This window comes from Macaca mulatta, chromosome 1 (assembly GCF_049350105.2).
Source record: "Macaca mulatta isolate MMU2019108-1 chromosome 1, T2T-MMU8v2.0, whole genome shotgun sequence".
Classification (NCBI taxonomy): domain Eukaryota; kingdom Metazoa; phylum Chordata; class Mammalia; order Primates; family Cercopithecidae; genus Macaca; species Macaca mulatta.
Window position 1 is genome coordinate 25,659,208 of NC_133406.1, and position 21,422 is coordinate 25,680,629.

General features: G+C 44.4%; 2 protein-coding genes across 6 annotated transcripts in view; one reads left to right on the plus strand and one right to left on the minus strand.

The window, feature by feature from the left end:
• The window catches only part of GPR161 (G protein-coupled receptor 161), a 57,086-nt gene extending 45,542 nt beyond the window's left edge, over positions 1-11,544 (minus strand). The window contains exon 1 of one of the 5 annotated variants that reach the window (XM_028850125.2): positions 11,250-11,544. In XM_028850125.2, coding sequence (XP_028705958.1) covers positions 11,250-11,256 — 7 coding nt within the window. In that variant the 5' untranslated portion in view covers positions 11,257-11,544. Of the gene's footprint in view, positions 1-2,390; positions 2,481-10,109; positions 10,303-10,599; positions 10,883-11,024 lie in introns of those variants that run through there. The other 4 variants (XM_028850127.2, XM_028850126.2, XM_028850128.2 and 1 more) reach the window with 4 other exon arrangements.
• On the plus strand, positions 10,028-18,296 carry LOC144340284 (uncharacterized). Its single transcript, XM_077999456.1, has 2 exons — positions 10,028-11,640; positions 18,081-18,296. The coding sequence occupies exons 1-2, from the start codon at positions 10,315-10,317 to the stop codon at positions 18,159-18,161; spliced, it is 1,407 nt and encodes a 468-aa protein (XP_077855582.1). The 5' UTR covers positions 10,028-10,314; the 3' UTR covers positions 18,162-18,296.
• The last annotated feature ends 3,126 nt before the right edge of the window (positions 18,297-21,422 follow it).

Sequence of the window (21,422 nt, forward strand, 5' to 3'; positions counted from 1 at the left end):
GCCTCCCGAGTAGCTGGGACTACAGGCGCCCACCACCAGGCCCAGCTAATTTTTGTATTTTTAGTAGAGATGGGGGTTTCACCGTGTTAGCCAGGCTGGTCTCAAACTCCTGACCTTGTGATCCGCCCGCCTCAGCCTCCCAAAGTGCTGGGATTACAGGCGTGAGCCACCGCGCCCAGCCCTATTTTTATTTCCCCTATAAACTCTACTATGACACATCCTCTAAGTTAGGCATTCCCAAATCGTGGGTGGCAGCTACTGTGAAGGGTCTCCCAACCAAATATACCCCTAGCTGTCTGAAGACCAAATAAATGAGGTTGCACACATATGTAAACTATTATTCTGAAAATGTCTGTAGATGCTATTGCGGTCAATATAATTCAAATTCCTTGTTTATGTTGTCATTCACTCACAGCAGCTTTCTGTAACTGAGCATTTTCTCCAGTTGAAGTGACACTAAAGGGCAGGAGAGGATGCACGCAGCCTGAGAGAGCTCGGAGGTCACCACCATAAGCCATTCCCTACCCCGGCCACTCACCTTGCCACTTATTTGAACACCATCTATCTCTAGTCCACCTTAAGAACTCTGAAGAGGCCTTTGCCTTTCCAGGAAATGCTACCTCTACAATGACCCTTACCATCTCTTCTGGTCTACAGTTTGCTTTTTATATTTTAGTTATCCTTTCAGACATTCATGTCTTCTCATAACATAAGTATTGTTTTGTTTTGTTTTTTTGAGACAGGGTCTCACTCTATCACACAGCCTGGAGTGCAGTGGAGTGATCATAGCTCACTGTAGCCTCAAACTCCTGGACTCAGGTGACCTTCCCACCTCAGCCTCCCAAGTAGCTGAAACTACAGGTGTGTGCCACCACACCTAGCTAATTTTTGTACTGTTTTTGTAAAGAGGGGGTTCTGCTATATTACCCAGGCTGGTCTCAAACTCCTGGGCTCAAGCAATCTGCCCACAGTGGCCGCTCAAATTGTTGGGATTACAGGCATGAGTCACCACACCCGGTCATAATACAAGATTTTATTTTAGGTGAGGATGTTTTCCCTTCCAGAAAGCTTATGAATGCTTCCTCAGTTTCCCCTTTGAATTCCCAACAGCACTCTGCATGTGGAGAAAACAAATATTTTATATTCCCCCTACACTAATATCCACTTAAACCTGATATCGAATAGAAAGAACATGGGCTTTGGAATCTTCACCAAACCCAGGTCTGAATTTCCTGTGACTGTGTGTGTGTCCCTTAACCTCTCTGAGACTCAATTTCTCCTAAGACCAAAAAACAGAGTAGATATACCCTACTTTATACGACTGCCAAGAGGAATCTATGAGGTAATGAGGGTAAAAGTAGCAAGCAGAAAGTTGTCAGAAGATAAACTCAAGGAATGTTTACGAAAATTACTTAAGACATGAAAAGAAAACTCAATTCTTTTTTTCCCTTTCAAATTTTAATTAAAGCTGGCCGGGTGCAGTGGCTTACACCTATAATCCCAGCACTTTGGGAGGCCGAGGCAGGTGGATTACCTAAGGTCAGGAGATTAAGACCAGCCTGACCAACATGGTGAAACCCCGTCCCTATTAAAAATACAAAAATTAGCTGGGCATGGTGGCAGGCGCCTGTAATCCCAGCAACTCAGGAGGCTAAGGAGGAGAATACTCGAACCCGAGAGGCAGGGGTTGCAGTGAGCCAAGATGGCGCCACTGCACTCCAGACTGGGTGACACAGTGAGACTCTATCTCATAAAAAAATAAAAATAAAAAAAAATTTTTTAAATTGTAGTTAAAGCCAAAGAGATTTCATTCAACTACTCTATTAGTCCATTTTTACAGTGCTGATAAAAATATACCCAAGACTGGGAAGAAAAAGGTTTTACGGTTTAAGAAAAAGGACTTACAGTTACACATGGCTGGGAGGCAAGGAGGAGCAAGTCACATCTTACATGGATGGCAGCAGGCAAAAATTCCCATTTTTAAAACCATCAGATCTCATGAGAGTCATGCACTATGAGAACAGCACAAGAAAGACCCACCCACTCCCATAATTCAATCACCTCCCACTGGGTTCCTCCTATGACACATGGGAATTGTGGGAGTTACAATTCAAGATGAGATTTGGCTGGGAACACAGCCAGAACATATCAACTACTTGTTGATAAGGAAGAGATGAAATGGAAGACAGAAAAGATGCATTGCAAGAGAATGCAAAATGGAAGTGTCTTTGACTCCGTAAGGGGTTCAGGGCCTCAAGATTTGAAGCCCCACTGTAGGAAGATGCCCCCTCCCAGAACTGGGCTGCTTCAGCTACCACACAGATGCTCAGGCTGAGGGTTGTGGGCACCCAGGTAAGCAGCTGACTGAGAAAGATGAAATTTTAATTTACCTCCACCTGTAACTGTGGGGCTGATATTCCATGCTTCCTTTGGCTCAAAACCCCTTCCCTGAAATTGCATATATTTTCTTTTTAAGCAGAAGAGCTGAAATGACATAAGTGAAAAGAATGAGGTTAGCTGGGGAGGGTCTGAAAATGTCCAAGCAGAAGACACTAGATAACAATCAAACCCACTCCCTGCCCCACTATCCTACATCACTAGTTTTCAATCCCCCTTCTCCAGATCCCACACATCTGGATATGCCTGGAGACATTTTTGGTTGTCACACCTGGGGGATACTATTGGCATCTAAGGCTAGGGATGTTGCGGAACATTTTACAATATACAAGATAGCTCCCAACAACAAAAGAATTATCTGGTCAAAAATGTCAATAGTGCGGAGGTTGAGAAAACCTGCTCTAAGTGAACAATTTGGGTTCATTCTTCTCATTCTGTTTTTTACTGTATGTACTTAATAAACAGATCAAGAAAAATAAAACAGGCCCTTCCATAAACAAAAACATACACATGCTCTGAGAAGACAAGAGATGGAAGCTGTGCTGAGAACAAGACTGAGATGATTACTTCTATCACAAGATAAACAATAATGACTACGTGAATTGGTTTTTACCCTTAATTATTTTTTATTTATTATCCTCATCGAGCCAGGCAAACCAAGCCCATATTGCTAAAACTGAGAATATTATTTTTAAACAGTTAAAAGGAGTACATTTTTTTCTGATGGCCATATGTGAGACAGATGCCTCAGGCACAGGGCTGTCCCCTCCCTCCCTCACCATGATAGCCACACTGCCACTGGTTTCTGGACACTCCTATATTCTTGTTTTCCCATTCCTCATTGAGCTACACAAAATACGTTTACTGAAGAGCTGCTCTGTGCCCAGCTCGACTCTACAGCTGGGGCATAGCCCTGAACAAGACATGCTCAAATCTCTCCCATCTAGAAGCTTACATTTTGGAGGTGGGGACACGGACAGTAAACAAATAAATTTAAAAAATAGGAAACAATTCTGGGTAGTAGGTGCAGTAAAGAAAGATCAAACAGGGTAAGTGGAGAGGGAATGGGTGTCTGGGTTGGGGGTGGGTCATCAGGGAAGGCTCTCCGAGGACATGACATTTGGGCAGAGACCAGAAAATGATGCGAGGGAATCTCGGGCAGGACAGGGGAGAGCCCTTGCAAAGGCCCTGAGGCTGGAATGAGCTCGGCGTGTTTAAGGATTAGCAAGAAAGCTGGAGAGGAGTGAGGAAGAGAACAGCAGACTTTGGAGACAGTCGGGAGCCAGATTACAAAAAGCACTGCAGGCATGGAGAAAGAGCATGGATTGGATTCTACGTGTGAGAGGAAGCCGCTGGAGAGACATGACTGACTGACGTTTTCAAGAGGTCACTGTGCCTGCTGCTGGGTGAGGGTGGACTGCAGGAGGCAAGCGTGGAGGCAGGGACCCCAGTTAGGAGGCCACCGCTGTGGCCCAAGTGGAGACAAAGGCTTGGACCAGGGTCATGGTAACAGAGGTGTTAAGAAATGTTTAGATTCACTAATCTCCTTAAAGATGCCAACATTTTGGAGCTAAAAGAGGTCTTCGAAGTAACTCATTCTAGTCTATCATTTTACAGATGACAAAATGAAAGCCCAAAGGGCTGAAATGAGTTACCCACAGTCATAGACCTACCTACTGACAAAGCACAAATTTCCTGACTGCCATCACTACACCCTCTGCCCTTACCTGGCCAACCCAGGGCTGAGGTGGGCAATGCAGAGACAGGTAAGCACAGGAGTCCTCTAGAGGGTAGTCCTAGCCAAGGTCAAAATAAATGACTCTTTGCTTTGGGCAAGGTCACCATAACATCCTAGCCAAACCCAGTGGGCCCTTATTGAGCTCTCGGCAGCATCTGACACTTCTGACTCCTTTCATTTTTTTGAGACTCCCTCTTCCCTTGTCTCCCCTGAGTGCCTCTCTCCTGTTTCTCCATCCTTTGGTTCCCTACCAGTCTTGCTTACTGCTAATCATCCTACGCCGTAAGTGCTGCAGTTTTCCAAGATGCCCTCTGGGGCACTATTCCTTTCTCATCTACAGAGGAAATTAACTGTCAGCCTCCTCAATATCTCTTACCCTTGTCCAGCAGTTGCTCCTCTGGAGACCCACCCTTTTCACACACCGCATCCATGTGGCGTCATGGATGGGGGACACATGACCTATGCCTTGCCAGTCAGCATCTTCCAACTTCCTCTTACGTAATGACAGTGTTGCTGAAACAGCTGGGAGGATGGTATCCCTTTCACATTGGATTTGAACCTGCAGCTTTCCCCCTTGCCAGAGCTGCTGGGGATCACCACACAGAATCTTAGCATAAAGGTCAAAAACCAGGGAGAAAATGGGTCCTCTTAAAAATCACTTGAACCCTGAACCCACACCAGAAGCCAAATACACTCGAGCATTTTAATGACATGAGCCAATAGCTTTCCTTTTTGCTTAAGTGGATTTGAACTGGATATTCTACCACTTGCAAAAGAAAGAATCCTATCTGATACCTCTTCTCACTATATGCTCCCTCTCTATGCCCACTTAAACACTGATGACTCCAAAATCTCCATCTATAGCCTAGAAACTCTTTGGTGCTCCAGATTCACATCCACCCACCTTGTAGATGTTGTCTCCCATATGTCACACTCAGGCACCTCAGATATAACATGCACAAAATGGAATTCACATCTCTGCTGCTACCATCCCACTATGCTATTCCTCATATTTTTCTCTACCCTAGATAAAACATCACCACCCACCCAATCTCTCAGGAGAGAAGCCTAGGACATCCTAGGCCACTCCTTAAGGGAATCCCGATGGGGCTTAGGCCCTGACTGACACTTTCTGACTGTGTCACCATGGGTGTATTAATGAACATGTCTGAGCCGTGGATTTCCATACTGACTCTCTAGGATTGAATGAGATAACGTAAGCAATTGGTTCCATTTTCTATCACAGACTTCCAGTGCATCACTAGTTCTAAGTCAAAACTTCATCCTCACTGCCATTACCCCAGCTCAGAGCCTCACCATCTTTTCCCTGGACTATTAACAGGCGTTTCTCTCTTCTTCATATCTTCGATCTCACCCGCCCCGCACCAATCTCTCCTCCCAATTATTGCCAGCCTGATTGGCCCCTACACAGCCAGACCATTTCATGCTATTCCCTGCCACCTGCAGAATTTATTCATTTGCAGATATCCTCTACCTCGACCATCCTGAATTCTCACAGTTCTCCAAACACTCACTGTTGTTCTCAACTCTGTGGCTCTGTACACTGTTGTCACCGCCCAGAATACCATCTCTCCCTCCTCACCCACCTGGAGAAGAGCTCATCCTTAAGACTTGGTTAGAAAAAGAAAAAATAAAAGTTACTATAAAAGTCAAAGAAAATATAGATTGGCTAAAGTGACAAGGAGGAAAAATACATACAGGAAAAGCCAAAATTTAAAATATTTTTAAATGGAGAAAAGCAAAGAAAGAATGGAGAGAAAAGAGAAAATTTAGGAAAATGTACTCTTGAAATAGGAGGGGACTTCCTAAGCAAGACAGAAAACATGAAAACAAAGAAAAATGATAGAGATTTAACTTCATAAAAATTAAATACTTCTGGACAATCAAAGGTACAATAAGCAAAGTTGGGGAAGAAGACATAAAGATATTTGATTTATTAACAAGAAAAGGATTAAAGTCCAGAATTTAGAAAGAGCCTCACAAGTTGATGAAATTACAAACAGCTCAGTTAAAAAAATTGGCAAAGATTTTGATGGAGGAATTAGAGGAAGTGTAAGCAATCAATTTAGGGTAAACTTGGAAGAATACATCAGCATTTAAAATGCACATAACTGGCCGGGCGCGATAGCTCAAGCCTGTAATCCCAGCATTTTGGGAGGCCGAGGGGGGCAAATCCCCTGAGGTCAGGAGTTTGAGACCAGCCTTGCCAATATGGTGAAACTCCTTCTCTACTAAAAATACAAAAATTAGCCAGGCGTGGTGGCACACGCCTGTAATAAAAATAAAATGCACATAACTGATATAAAATGGTCTCCAAGATCTAGGTTAAACTTTTCTAATGCCCTATGTAGAACAGGGCATATAATATGCTATCATATTTATTTCTGAAAGAGAGAAAACAGAAGGTACATTTTTGGGTTTGTTTGTGTTGTGGTTGTTTATTTGTTTGTTTTTTAAGACGGAGCTTTGCTCTTGTTGCCCAGGATGGAGTGCAATGGCACGGTCTCGGCCCACTGCAACCACCACCTCCCGGGTTCAAGCCATTCTCCTTATTGGTCAGGCTGGTCTTGAATTCCTGACCTCAGATGATCTGCTGCCTCAGCCTCCCAAAATGCTGGGATTACATACAGGCATGAGCCACTGTGCCCAGCTGAGAAGGTACATTTTATTTGCTTGCAGGTGCATGGACTATTTCTGAAAGAATGCACAAAAACTGGTAAAATTAGTTATATCCAAAAAAGGAAAAAGAGGGCTAGGAAAGAGGAGTGGGAGGGAGATGTTGCCTTTTATAACTTTTGAATGCTATACCTTTCCAATTCACTACTTACTCTCAAACAAATAACCTTAAATAAATACAGTAAATAATTCAGTCTCTTTTTCTACACAATCTTCCAGACCTAAAGAAACAAAGAGAACTCTGCATAAATAACCACTTAAAATGTACATTTCCTTTGATCCACAAATCTCACATCCAGGAACAATTTTTACCCAGAAATATTGTACATTTACACAGATAAAGATACACAGAAAATCTAGATTAAGTTGGAAGCCAATCTAAGAGTCCATCAATAGGGGAATGTTTAAATAATTTATAGGAAACCGACACTATGAAATACTATGCTGTTATTAAAAAGAGTGAAGTACAATGTATCTGTTATTGTTACTGAATGACTTCTAAGTCACACTGTTAAATCAAAAAAATAAACCACAGAGCATTATTATATAACCCCATTTATGTTTTTCTTTTTTTTTTTTTTTTTTGAGACGGAGTCATGCTCTGTCGCCCAGGCTGGAGTGCAGTGGCCGGATGTTTTTCTTTTTTTAACAGACAGAGTCTTACTATGTTGTCCATGCTGGACTTGAACTCTCAGGCTCAAGCAATCCTCCCACCTCAGCCTACCAAGTAACTGGGACTACAGGTGTGCACCACCATGCCCAGCTTCATTTATGTATTTTTTCAAGTATATTCAATATATTCAGGTTGGTCCTAAAGTCAGAAATGTAGACAATACTATTTTATCATGTTTTATATAATATCAATAAACTATATATTCGCCTATGTTTCCAGGCTTGGTGAGCGTATTAAGCACATTGAAAAAGACCTAAAAAGATAGACATTTACAGTGATTATCTCAAAGGTGGGGAGAAGGAATAGAGAAGAGGTGGAAGGGAATTTAATTTATTTTCCTATATGTGACTATGTTTTAAAAATATTTTACAGCTCTTAGTTTTGAAAAATTACTATATTCCATGAATGCTTTACATTATTTACCTAAGGTCACAAGTTTATAAGGGGCAGGGCTGGGAGGTAGGCTGACTTCAGATCGTGCTCTTAACACAGTGTTCTCTCACCCATTGCTTGAGTATAAAACAAACACAAACCAAAATAAAATTGAAATATACCTCCTCATGTTTTACCCCTGGCCAACTGCAAATTCTTTCATGCTCCAGCACTCCCTAAACATATTTGCCATGAATGCCGTCCTCTCCCCTGCTGAGCACATAAAATGTTCAAGGAAATAGATTAAAACTAGTTGTAAGCCTTTTCTCTTGGTGTAGAAACAGAATCATAGATGAGTACTGGGTGAATGAATGAAGTATGGAGTCATAAAGTCAATCCCTCCTCCAAACTCCAGGTAGCATTGATAGCTATCTCTAGTTCTGTTGATGTTTTTTGTTCTTATACAAAAACAGCAAGAAGACACCATTTCTCCCCTGCTGTCATGCTTTACTGCATCTCAGAATGACAGTCAGAGCTTCCAAAGGTCTCACACAGAAGACGCAAAAGGGCAGTCTGCAGGTCACAAGCAGCCTGCACACATAATTTGGTTAAACTGCATGCACATTTAAAAAAATGTTTTGAATCAGTTGCTATCTTTAAAAACATATGAAGCTTTTTTTCCGTAAAAATGTACAGCTTCCCCCAAAACTAAGATCAGGCAACCATGTGATGGAGCCCTACCGCACCTGCAGCTGCCCCCTTACTGGAGACAGGCTTAGCAGCACACAGCTCCCACTCAGCCCTCCTGTCCACCAGCCTCCTGCACTCAGGCTTCCTGACTGGTCCCGACTGGCAGTGGCGTTTACACCACAGAACTGTACCTCCTCTTGCTGACATTTAGGTCAGCTCCAGTTCAGCCCATTCTGTCTTCCTCGGAACCCAAACAGAGAGCTCACAGCCCTCTGACCACACAGTGCTCCTTCACCTCTCAGAGGACTCCCAGTGCACCAGACTGCAACACAAAGAGAACGGTTTGGATATCGTTGCGGCCTTGGATTTAGTTCCAAAATGTCAAGCAGGCCTCTTAATGAGGGGTCTCTATTCTTGATGTTATGGTGGTGGAGCTACAGGGCAGGGAGAAGCCCTGAGTTAAAGGACCCACCTGTGTGCCATCAGGAAACCACGTGAAAAGCATTACCAAGGCAAAAGATCTGAGTTCAATCTGGGCTGCTTACTTAGCTGGGCAAGAATGCTTCATCTCTCCTGAGCCTCAGTTTCCTCACCTATCAAATGGGCTAGCAGAGCTTCACAAGGCTGTTGTGTGAAGGAAGAAGTGTATATGAAAGTGCTTGTAAGCACCTGACAAGTATAAAATAAGACAGGTGTGGAGGAGGACCGGGAGAGGTGCTCTGGAAGAAGTAACAGAAATGGGTGCCATGGATTCCAGTTACAGTTGAAGAGCCTCTTTCTCTGTGACCCGAGGTCCCTCCCACCTCCTCCTTCTGCCCTGAGGGCCTGAAAAATGCCTCTCTTCACTTGCTCCCAGTAGCTGCAGTAAAATAGATTACAAGGGAAAACCGCCTATTCCCCCGAAGCAGTAGCTCTCCAGAACTCATCTGGAGGTCCAGGTCACTAGGGGAGAAGAGGCCGGGCTGAATCCACGCCTGGCTCCACGGAGGAGCCACAACGATGGCCATCCTCCCCCAGCCCCTAGCACGCTGAGACAGGCTCACCTGAGGTTATCAGTGTCTCCACTGGACAATCAAGGAACTGAGGTTCTTTCCCTCCAAAACCACACACCTCCTCACGGCTTCACAGGGAGGAGGATCAAATGACCTGCTCTTGAAAGCACTTTGCAAAAGGGATGAAAGGTACAATAACGAGCAAAAATAGCCTCCAAGATGTGATATAAAGCGATGCCAATGCGCAGCTGTGTGGTTACTGGTAAGCAGACCTCCGGGAAGCACAGGAGACACCCCACTTATCCCACAGACGTTCTCATCCCATATGCCTTTGTCCAAAGGTTGCACGGGGGTTAAGCTTGGCCCAGAAGGCGCCGAGGGCTGGTCAAGTCCTCCCCTTTCCAAGAACCAGCCGAATCTCCCTCCCGCAGATCTGAGAGGCAGAGCCGCCCACCCCGCGGCGCCGGGCCACTTCTGGGCGCGCCATCCGCCGTCCGCCCAGGCTCGGGGAGACAGCGCCCTGAGTCCCGGCTGGGAGAAGGTTGCTCACCTGGTCCTCACGGATTCCAGCCGAGGGGCGTGACCGCCTCTCCCCACACCCTCTGCCCTGAGCGGGTCGTGAAGTCTCTTGGCCCCAGGGGGCGCGGCCCGCATCGGCCGAGTCCCGGGCACGCACCTACGCCCTCCCATCCAGCGGACTGGGTAGGGGGCCTCGGGCGGCGCCGGAGAAACGGGGGCGGGCTGCACCCAGTAGAATGGGGTGGGCCTCTCAGAAGCCCCAGGCCGCAGGCGAGGGGCGCGCCCCCAACATCTTCCCACAAAGAGCTCCAGCTCTCCAAAGCAAGGCGCAGTGCGGCCAGAGGACAGCCCCAACCCCTGAGAGGGGCGCGAGGAGAAGGGGAGCGCCGTGGGGGCGGGGACCCTTCCCGGCCCGCAACCTGAGCCCTCAACCCCGCACAATGAGTTTAGCCCGGCTCCATCCCGACCTCCCTCTCCGCCCGGGCCCGGGCCCGCGACCGCGTCCCACGCCGAGTGCTCACCGAGGAGCCGCTGCCGCGGCAGCTCAGGCCCCGGCCCAGCCGCCTCCCCGCCTCGGCCACCGCCGCCGCCGCTTCCTTCCTCCCCGCCGCGCTCCGGGACTGGAGGTTTCGGGTTTCAGCCCGCCGAGCCCCGCTTCGCTCCTCCCGCGGGCCAGCCACCAGCACGCGGACCCGGGCGAACGCAGGCCAAGTAACTTTGCGGCGCCCGCGCCCCGCCTTCCCCACGCCCGGCCGGGCCCCTCCGGCCCCCAAAGCCCCGAGTCGCCTCCCCGCGCCCCGCACCGCCCCGCCCCGCGCGGCTCCCGGCGCCCCTCCCCACCCGCGCCCCTTCCTTCGCGTCCGTCAGCTCGCCCGCCCTCCCGGCTGCTGCTTTCCCATTTCTTCCCACGAACAGCCTCGGCTGCTGCTCTTTGTCTCGCCCTTACCCTCTCGGCTCGCTGCACTTTTCTCCTGAAAACCTTTGTGGTCCCTAACTTAGGCCTTCCCTGTTCCCGTTCCTGCGTCCCAGTTCCAGCCGCTGGGACGTCCCCTTTTCCATGTCTCTCTGCATCACACAGACACTTTCAGATTCTTCCCGCAGGCTCCGCACAGTCCCATTCTCCTCCTCCAGTCCCGCCGTGGAAGATCCTGGTATCGCCTTTGCTGCTCACCTTTCATTCATCCAGCCGACGGGCACGAGCATCCATCTGCGTCCTGCCAGGCTCTGTCCCGGGCTCTGTGAATACCACAGTGAATCCGCCCCGGGGAGTGGGGAGTGGACGTAAACAGGTCTTCACACTGCTGCCCTGCACTCCCTCGGAGCCAAAAGGCCAGGGAGCAGTCATCACAAAACAAAGAGCGGGCGCTGTCAGCTCGGGGGACGGAACAGTTCCTTCTCAGAATGTTTGTTTTGCCTTCCACACTCCCCACTTTCCCTGCCTGTCTCCAGCCTCCTACGTTTTCTATGCAGCAGTCTTAATAAGGGGATGGAAAGTTGAAGCACAGAGTAGAACTGCTAAAAAAGGAAAGAAGGAAGGACAAACAGGGCAACAAAATAATCAGGTAAGAAGTTATAAAGCCCAGTTCACTAAACTTCAGCAAAAGAAAAAAAAAGACAAAAAAACCCTGGTGCTGTGCTTACAGCAGGATTCACATTCCTCTGAAATCCATCTGCTTTGATAAATACATTAATTATTCCCTTGTCTACAGATTGACACTGTGGGAGATGCTTCCTTATTATTAATATTATTGGGCCACTGAGGCACCATTTAGAACAGTAATTTACTGTCTGGCACCTACCAAACACCCACATTGCTCCGGGGACAAATGGGATAATGGGGAGAAAAAAGTAAATGGATGCCTTAATATTCCTATGGGATAAATGCTTTATTTGGTCAAAAACTGGAAACTGACACTCCACTTAGAGTCTAGGTCACCCGGCAAGCCAGACCCTTGAAGGAGCTTAAAGCTTTCTGTTCTTAAGAGTATTTTAGACACTTATTTTGAACTCCCTGTTATTTATTTAATTTACACTGGCTCAGCTGTCGGCTAAGCTCTATGAGCCTGAGGGAGTGAGTTAACCTTCCTGAGTCTCAGCTTATTCATACACAAAATGGGGATACTCATACCTTCCTATCTGTAGAGTTGAAAAGGTCAAATGAGGTCATGTAACTAAATCACCAGTGTCATAAATTCGGAGAACTAAACCCTTTTGAAAATTGGTATTCACGAAAGGTCTGAAAATATATGCCATGGACTGGCATGGCAAGAATGAGAGTAAAAAATAAACAGTTACGGCTGTTTTGGCTCCATACCCATTCATGATGCAAAAGATGTCCTTCATACTGAACAACCTTTTCCCATACTTACTCTATTTCATTTTGAACTGTTCAACAGAAGACATTTTTTTTTCTCCTGCTGCTCATTATCAAATACATTATTTATCACAAAGATTTTTCTTTTTTCTGAGCTCATAAGCTCAGAACTTACTGTGCATTCAGGGATAGAAATTGCTGCCAACAAATGCATTTTCAATTGCTGTCTTAAGATTTTTTTTTCCCTTCTGGAGTTAATATTGAGCTATGAGTGAATTCAGTCAGATGCAGAGAAAACAAACAAATTGTTATTAAAGTAATTATTTCACTGTATATCATTGTATAGGTGATAATTGTGAAAAACGTGACTGCTTTTGTGCAAGAATGTATTTTTTTTTTCAGAAAAAGAGAAAGATACACACTAATTCTCCTTTTCCAAATTAGTTTAATAAACCATTCTGTTTTAGAGACATCCACAAAGACTTATAAACTAAAATGAGAGGCCATGTCCAACTGAACCTCACATGTGTGTTGAATAATTTATATATGAAACATGTTTTATGTAAAATATCATTTCAGTCTAGCAGTCCACATAAAACTGGTGAAAGCAAAATTGTGAAGTATGCTATTTGTTCCACGTGGGATGTTATTTCCCCCACTCTTTACAGGCCAAGCCCTTCCTGCCCTTCACATCTCAGCTTAAATGTCACCTCCTCAGAGAAGTCTTCCCTGACCAATCTCTCCTTTTTTTGATTAGAGATGGGATCTTGCTATGTTGCCCAGGCTTGTCTTTAACTCCTGGGCTCAAGCTATCCTTTCACCTTGGCCTCCCAAAGTGCTGGGATTATAGATGTGAGCCACTGCACTCAGCCCCTGACCAATCTAAAAGAAATTCTCTGATCTCTGCTCTCTCTCTCATAGCTGTCTTCTTTTTCTACATACAATGTGTCCAAATTTATAAAATACGTATCAATTTTTCTATTTATTTGTTTACAGTACACCTCCGCTGATAGAATGGTAAAACCATTTGACCTCAGAGGAAGACTTCCCCGAAACTGGTGCGCCACTGGACTGATCAGAAACAAGAGCCAATCTATATATATATATATTTTTATTAAATCAGTATGGGTTTATTTCTCTGTTAGTTGGAACAGAAAGCATCTAACTCAGTGGTTCTTAATATGACATTTTGGAAGGTATTTTGGGTTTGTCACAATGATTAGAGGACACCCCAGGCATTTATTGGGTGGGGCCCAGGATATCAGACATCTTGCAGTACATGAAATAGTCCTACACAAAAAGAACAGTTCCTCTCACACGTGACAATAAAAACTGTCTGTACTTTTCTAAGTCTGAAACAAACTGTTTTACATATACGCATGGAAGGTTTTTTTTTTTTTTTTTTTTGCGTGGTTTTGTTGTACAGCAATTTGTCCAGGAATGCAAGTACTATGTAAATTGAGGGAAGATTGCACTTTGATTTACTCAAACCTTACCAAGAGTTGTTCAGTATTTTGGAAATCACCTCACTATTAACAATGCCACTCATGGTATCAGATTTACTAGTACAAGTTAGGTGACTTGATCTACATTTATATATCTATGTCACATTTGCAGTGATTCTGTCTATAATTTCAAGTGTCTGACCACTTCATGATGTCATCCACTAGGGCTGATATATTGAAATGAGCATTATTGGGCTGGGTGCAGTGGTTCACTCCTGTAATCCCAGCACTTTGGGAGGCTGAGGCAGGTGGATCACTTGAGGCCAGGAGTTCGAGACCAGCCTGGCCAACATGGCGAAACCCTGTCCCACTAAAAATACAAAAATTAGCCGAGCGTGGTGGCACACATTTGTAGTCCCAGCTACATGGGAGGCTGAGGCACGAGAATCACTTGAACCGGGGAGGTGGAGGTTGCAGTGAGCTGAGTTCGCACCACTGCCTTGTCCTACATATCTCTTCCATTTGGCTTCCCTTGAATTGTATCCTTTGTAATAAACCAGTAATCAAAGTAAGTAAAGTGCTTTCCTGAGCTCTGTGAGCTGTGATAGGAAATTATTGGCCATGGGAACTCCTGATCTGAAGCCAAGTCGATCAGAAGTACTGGAGGCCCTGGACATTCATGTGGTGCCTGAAGTGGGGATAGTGTGTGGGACTGAGTCCCTAATCTGTGGAGTCTGCACTATCTCAGGGAGTTAGTGTTGGAATTGAATTGAATTGTTGGATACCCAGTTGGTGTCAGAGAATTGATTGGTGTTGGAAAAAATTCCACATATTTTGTGTCAGGTTAAGAAAGTATCCTCAAGTACATTTATCTTTTGATCTATTAAAAAAAAAATCCTCAAGTACACATTTATCTTCTGTTGCCAATAAAAGGCAACATTATATATTTGGGATAAATTTGTAATTACAGAAGATTTAAAATGCCCAAATGTCTGTCAATAGGGATTAGAGGTATAAGTTAGGATTCAGTGCTACAAATGAATGAAAAAAATCTCTATACACTAACATGTAGTGGTGTCAAAGATGTTAAGTGAAAAAAAGCAAGGTGAAGGAATATTTGTTATACGTTATCTTTTTTTTTTTTTTTTTTTTTTGAGACATTGTCTCACTTTGTCACCCATACTGGAGTACAGTGGTGCGATCTCAGCTCACTGCAACCTCCATCTCCCAGGCTCAAGTCACCTGAGTCACTGGGATTACAGGCACACCCCACTACCACCTGGCTAATTTTTGTATTTTTAGTAGAGACAGGTTTTCACCATGTTGGCCAGGCTGGTCTTGAACTCCTGACTTCAAATGACCTACCCTCCTCGGCCTACCAACGTGCTGGGATTACCATGCCTGGCCTATGTTATCTTTTATGTGAGAAAAGGAAAGAAAATAAATATATAGGTATTTGCTTACACTTAAAAGTGGAAAAACAAAACAAACCAAAAACAATAAAAAGAAGGTTTCCAATAAGGGAAAGGAACAAACAGAAGGAATAAAAAAGAAAGCAAGGTTTCTAGGAAGGTTCCTTGCTGTATGACTTTGAAACTAAGTATGTATTTTACAAATTTGTGAAAAGTTAAAAAAGAAAAAACCTCCAAAAATTGAAGAAAAACTAGGATGAATATCAAGTTGGGGGCATAAGAACTTTTATTAGTTTTCTATCACTGCAAAATGATTACCACACATTTGGCAGCTTAAAACACTCTGTTATGTTGTTTGGGCTGGTCTTGAACTCCTGGCCTCAAGCAATCCTCTTGCCTTAGCTTCTCGAGTCGCTGGGATTACAGGTGTGAGCCAATACACCTGGCAAAACACTCACTTTTTTTAAATCTCACACTTTAGAGAGAAGTCCAGGCAGGTTCAGTTGGGTTTTCTGCTCATGTGAATGCCAAAATGAAGGTGTTGGCTAATCTGAGCTCTTACATGAAGGCTCTTGAGGTGACTCTACTTCCAAGCTTGTTCAGGCTGCCAGCAGAATTTAGTTCCTTGCCACTGTGGGATGGAAACCCCCATTTCTTTGCTGGCTGGCAGTGGGGCCACACTCTGCTCCCAGAGGCTGCCTGCAATTCTTCCTCATGGGGCCCCCTTATCTTCAAAGTCAGCAAAGGCATGTCAAATCCTTCTTATACCCTGATCTCTCTGGCTTCCCCTTCATTCCCCTTTCAGCCAGAGAGAGCTCTTTGCTTTTAAGGATTCATGTGATAGGTCAGGTCTACCTGGATAATATCCCTGTCGTAAGGTCAACTGTGTCAAATAACATAATCCTAGGAGTGATATCTCATTATATTCAAAGGTCCTGGGGATTAGGAAACGACGTCTTTGTCAAGCTATCTTCCAATTCTGCCACAACAATATAAAGAATTTCAAGGCCAGGTACAATGGGTCATGCTTATAATCCCAGCACTTTGGGAGGCTGAGGTGGGAGGATCATTTGAGCCCAGGAGTTCAAGACCAGCTTAGCCAAGATAGCAAGACCTTGTCTCTAAAGAAAAAGACAAATCATTTTTAAAGAAGTTTAAAAAAAATAAATTTTTGGGCCAGGTGCGGTGGTTCATGCCTCTAATCCCAGCACTTTGGGAGGCCGAGGCGGGCAGATCACCTGAGGTCAGGAGTTCAAGATCAGCCTGGCCAATATGGCGAAACCCCATCTCTACTAAAAAAAAAAAAAAATACAAAAATTAGCTGGGCATGGTGGCACACACCTGTAGTGCCGGTTACTTGGGAGGCTGAAGTAGGAGAATTGCTTGAACCCAGGAGGCGGAGGTTGCAGTGAACTGAGATTCGTGCCACTGCACTCCAGCCTGGGCAACAGAGTGAGTCTCTGGCTCAAAAAAAAAAGATAAATAAAATCAGTTTAGAATATAATATTTTGATGGCACTTTCCTAGTGGGATATGTTCCTAGGACAAAAAGAATCTCAAAAAAAAAAAAAAAATCTCAATCTCACCCAGTTCTCTTATGTCAGTGGTACTTTGGTATTGTTGTCTGAAACAATTAAAGATATATAGAAAAAGGCCAGGCGCGGTGGCTCACACCTGTAATCCCAGCACTTTGGGAGGCCGAGGTGGGTGGACCACGAGGTCAGGAGATCAAGACCATCCTGACTAACACGGTGAAACCCCGTCTCTACTAAAAATACAAAAAAAATTAGCTGAGCATGGTGGCAGGTGCCTGTAGTCCCAGCTACTCAGGAGGCTGAGGCAGGAGAATGGCGTGAACCTGGGGGGCAGAGCTTGCAGTGAGCCGAGATCGCACCATTGCACTCCAGCCTGGGTGACAGAGCGAGACTCTGTCTCAAAAAGAATAAAAAAGAAAAAGACATATAGAAAAAAGCAAATAAGTAATTACCTTTATGTTGTGGGACCTGTGATTTTTAGCAAGGAAAAAAGTGATCAAATATAAAAGTGAATAGGTAAGTAAAAACCTACCTGCAAAGAATAATTTGCATTTGCCAACCCTAACCACTTAAAGGGCAAGAAGTAATGAGAATACAGAACGAGTGAGCACTCCTGTAGCAATGAACACTGCTAGCAACCAGATGTAGTCTCAAAATACCACTTCTCATTAAGAGGAACTAGGCTCCTTGCAGAAATGGCTTATTCCAGGTCTGGACTTTATAGACTTTTTTTTTTTTTTTTTTTAAGCATATAAAATGAATCTAGAACATCTTTGTGTACCAGAAAAGAGGTTTCAAAGAGCAATGGGGTCATTTTGAAAAGATACAAGAGCTGATCTGAAGGGACAATTTGAACATAAAAAAGAATAATAAGCCAGGCACAGTGGTTCATGCCTATAATCCCAGTATTTTGGAAGGCTGAAGTAGAAGGATTGAGGTCAGGAGTTCGAGAGCAGCCTGGGCATTATAGTGAGACCTCATCTCTAAAAAAAGAATTGCAATGGATTGGAACATACCTGCTAAAGCTTCAATGTTTGAATCCTCCAAAACTCATGTTGAAACTTAATCCCTAATGTAACAGTATTAAGAGGTGAGGCCTTTAAGGGGTGATTGTGCCATAAGGACTCTGCCCACATGAATGGATTAACTCATTCATGGATTTAATGGATTAATAGATTAATAGGTTATCATGGGAGTGAGTTAGTTGTAACAAAAGTGGGTCTGTTTTAGAATCTGGGTCTGGATTGGCTGTCTCTCATGCACCCTCCTCATCATGTGATGCCCTGTGCCACCTCAGGACTCTGCAGAGAGCCCCTGCCAGCAAGAATGCCCTCACCAAGATGCAGCCTCTTGGCCTTGGACTTCCCAGCCTCCATAACTGTAAGAAATCAATTCATTGTCTTTATAAGTTACCCAGGCTCAGGTATTAAGTTATAGTAACAGAAAACTGACTAAGATAATACCCACATGGAAAAATCTTTGAGTTTATAGTTTAAAAAATTGGTCACCATTGGTGATTACTAGGCAACCAATTCATTCCTCTGAAAAATTAGTAAATAAAACGAAGGAATCAAACATTTATTCCACTTTTCCAATAGGAATTGCACTCGGTGTGACCAAAGACTACTCTACAAATAAATGCACAAAGAATAGAATTTTAAAATCACTATTTTGCAACCCTTAATGAAATAACTGTTGCAGGCAACAGTGATCAATGTATACTAAAACCATTAAGTGAATAGTTGATGGGGAACCAATCAATCTTAGTATCACACAGGAATGGAATGTAATAGGAAGTACTCAACACCATCTAGGAAGTATTCTTGAATAAATCTTGCAATGGTGGATGAATGTTGAGCAGAAAAGAAAGTCAAAAAATATCTATGTTAAACTCCAAGCAATAATTCCTGACTTGGTTGACCACCAGCTAAGAGAATGACCCAGTGGAATAGGAGACAGAGTGAGAAATGTTACCCTCACTTTCCCACCCACCTTATGATTTCACCCTGAGCAGGCTTTCTCTCCATTATTAATTGTCAGTTTGCTACTGTGCTAATTTTGTGTTGTCTTTTAGCCATTGACGTTGGCCAGCAATGGAATCTAAGCCCAGCGTACCTGGAAAGTACACTGTCATGAAAAACAGAGTTTTTTAAAACGAGTACACTGCAAGCTGGGGAAAATCTTTTTTTTTTTTTTTTTTCTGTAGAAACTGAACCACCTGAGAAGGCATACGTGTATTTATTTTTCTACACACTTAATTTGTTCAGTTTTAGAACTCAAGATCCTTTATTATTGTTAGTGTATTAAATTCATACCTTTCTATTCTTACTGCCATTGCGTTTTGTTTTGTTTTTTTTTTTAGTCACCTCATGCATTTGAGGCAGAGATTGTGGTGTAAACATCAGTCCATGGGTTGAGTCCAGAGACCTGGATTTTGATCGTGACTCTGCCCAGGCTTGTTGATGGTCGCGACCCCACAGTGAGATGAGGATTAAGAGTCAGATACTCCAAGGGAAGGGGCTGAAGAGACCAAACTTCCCGTGTGGACGGTCACAGAGCCTCTAAGAGGGCTAAAGAAACCCCCAGGCTGGTACAGGAAGCCTGGGAGATCTTGCCTTTGGACCAGTGGATAGAGTCAGAGATCAGGATGGTTGCAGAGGAAAAGCTCCCCAGGGTGGAGGGGCAGGGGCTGGGAGAATGACCCCAAGGTCATGTCAAGACAGGTGATGCTGCTAAACAACAACGTTTTGAGAGGCAGTGAGGCTCCTTCTAACCCTCGTATCACGGTCAATTTAATTTTATCTGTGCTTTGTGCTTCCTCTGATGAGGAAAGAGAGCAACGAAGGCTGTGCCCAGTTAGCTGTGTCAGCCAAGACAACCAGGAGTAGATTTTAGTCACCTTAAGGTCGAAAACTATGTTTGTTATTTGGAGCTTCTTTTCTTTGGTTCGCTTTATTTTCCCCTGGTTTATTTGAGAATTTTCTTTTGGAACTACCCATGAGACTCATTTCTACTAGGAGTGTTAGAGAAGTAAAAAGACATTCTTTTCCTCTCCCCTTAGGCCAGGGAGGCAGAGGGCCCCTAGTGGCCAATAGTGGAACTGCAGCAGCTCCACCACTATACTGGGTGGGCCTGGCTGCTGGTTGGTGAACAAGAAGAGCCTCTCAGAGAGCAAAGGGGCTCCAACCTGCTCTGAGAGCCTCCTAGACCGGTGGGAAGGGGCGGGAAGGGGCGGGGAGGGGCGGGGGGTGGGGAGTTTAGGGGAAAGGAACGGACGGGAAGAAGTGGGAGGAGAAGAGGGAAGTGGGGAGAGAAAAAGACAGGAAAGAGAAGAAAAAAAGGAGAAATGACAATACGGGCTTCTAAAACATTCAATATTTACTTCTAGCAAATAAATTTACTTTACTTTTGGCAAATAAATACTTTTAATAATCTCCCATACCATGCAGTAATTTGTTTCTTTACCCAGGAAAATTAGAATCATTGAAGTATTTTGATATGAACAATAGTATTTTTACAAAAAAAAAAAAAATACAGGATTACTGAAAAAATTGCTCCAATTTCCGTTTGAATGGTGGCCGTATGTCACACATAAGGTATAGTTTTAATAGAACTTAAAATGTCCCATCACAGATGGTAATGTTTTTCCATGTAATTGTGCTAACGACAAAAAATTAAGTATTATCAGTGGGGTGGATGGGTAATGAGGCGTACATTTGAGGTTGAATGAGTAATATTTTCTTTCCTCAGTCCTGTCTGGGTATCTCTGTTGCTGATAACGTTATTTGGAGATAAGGTAAAAAGTTTAAATTTAAGGCTCTTTGGAAAAGGGAATCCACATCAAACAGCTCTCCCGATCCCTGCCCCTTATTCCTCCCTCTTGATAAACCCTACAGTGAAGTGAACCTGTGACTCCCAAACCCTATTACCTATTAGAACTACATGTAGAGGCCGGGTGCGGTGGCTCTCACCCGTAATCCCAGCACTTTGGAAGGCTGAGGCGGGTGGATCACCTGAGGTCAGGAGTTGAAGACCAGCCTGACCAATATGGCGAAACTCCGGCTCTACTAAAAATAAAAAATTAGCCGGGCATGGTGGCGCGTGCCTGTAGTCCCAGTTACTCGGGAGGCTGAAGCAGGAGAATCACTTGAATCCGGGAGGCAGAGGTTGCAGTAAGCCAAGATCCCACCATTGCACGCCAGTCTGGGCAACTACAGAGACTCAAAAAAAAAAAAAAAAAACCAAAAAACAAACAAACAAACAAACAAAAAACATGTAGAGACCGGCCGCAGTGGCTCACACCTGTAATCCCAGCACTTTGCAAGGCCAAGGCGGGTGGATCACTTGAGGTCAGGAGTTCGAGACCAACCTGGCCAACATGGTGAAAACCCGTCTCTACTAAAGATACAAAAATTAGCCAGGTGTGGTGGTGGGAGCCTGTAATCCCAGCTACTCAGAAGGCTGAGGCAAGAGAATTACTTGAATCTGGGAGGCTAGAGGTTGCAGTGAGCAGAGATCACACCACTGCAGGTTAGCCTGGGCAACAGAGCGAGACTCCATCTCAAAAAAAAACCATACCAAACAAAACAACTACATGTCGAGCTTTGAAACTATCCATATTCCTGGTTCCCTTTCAACA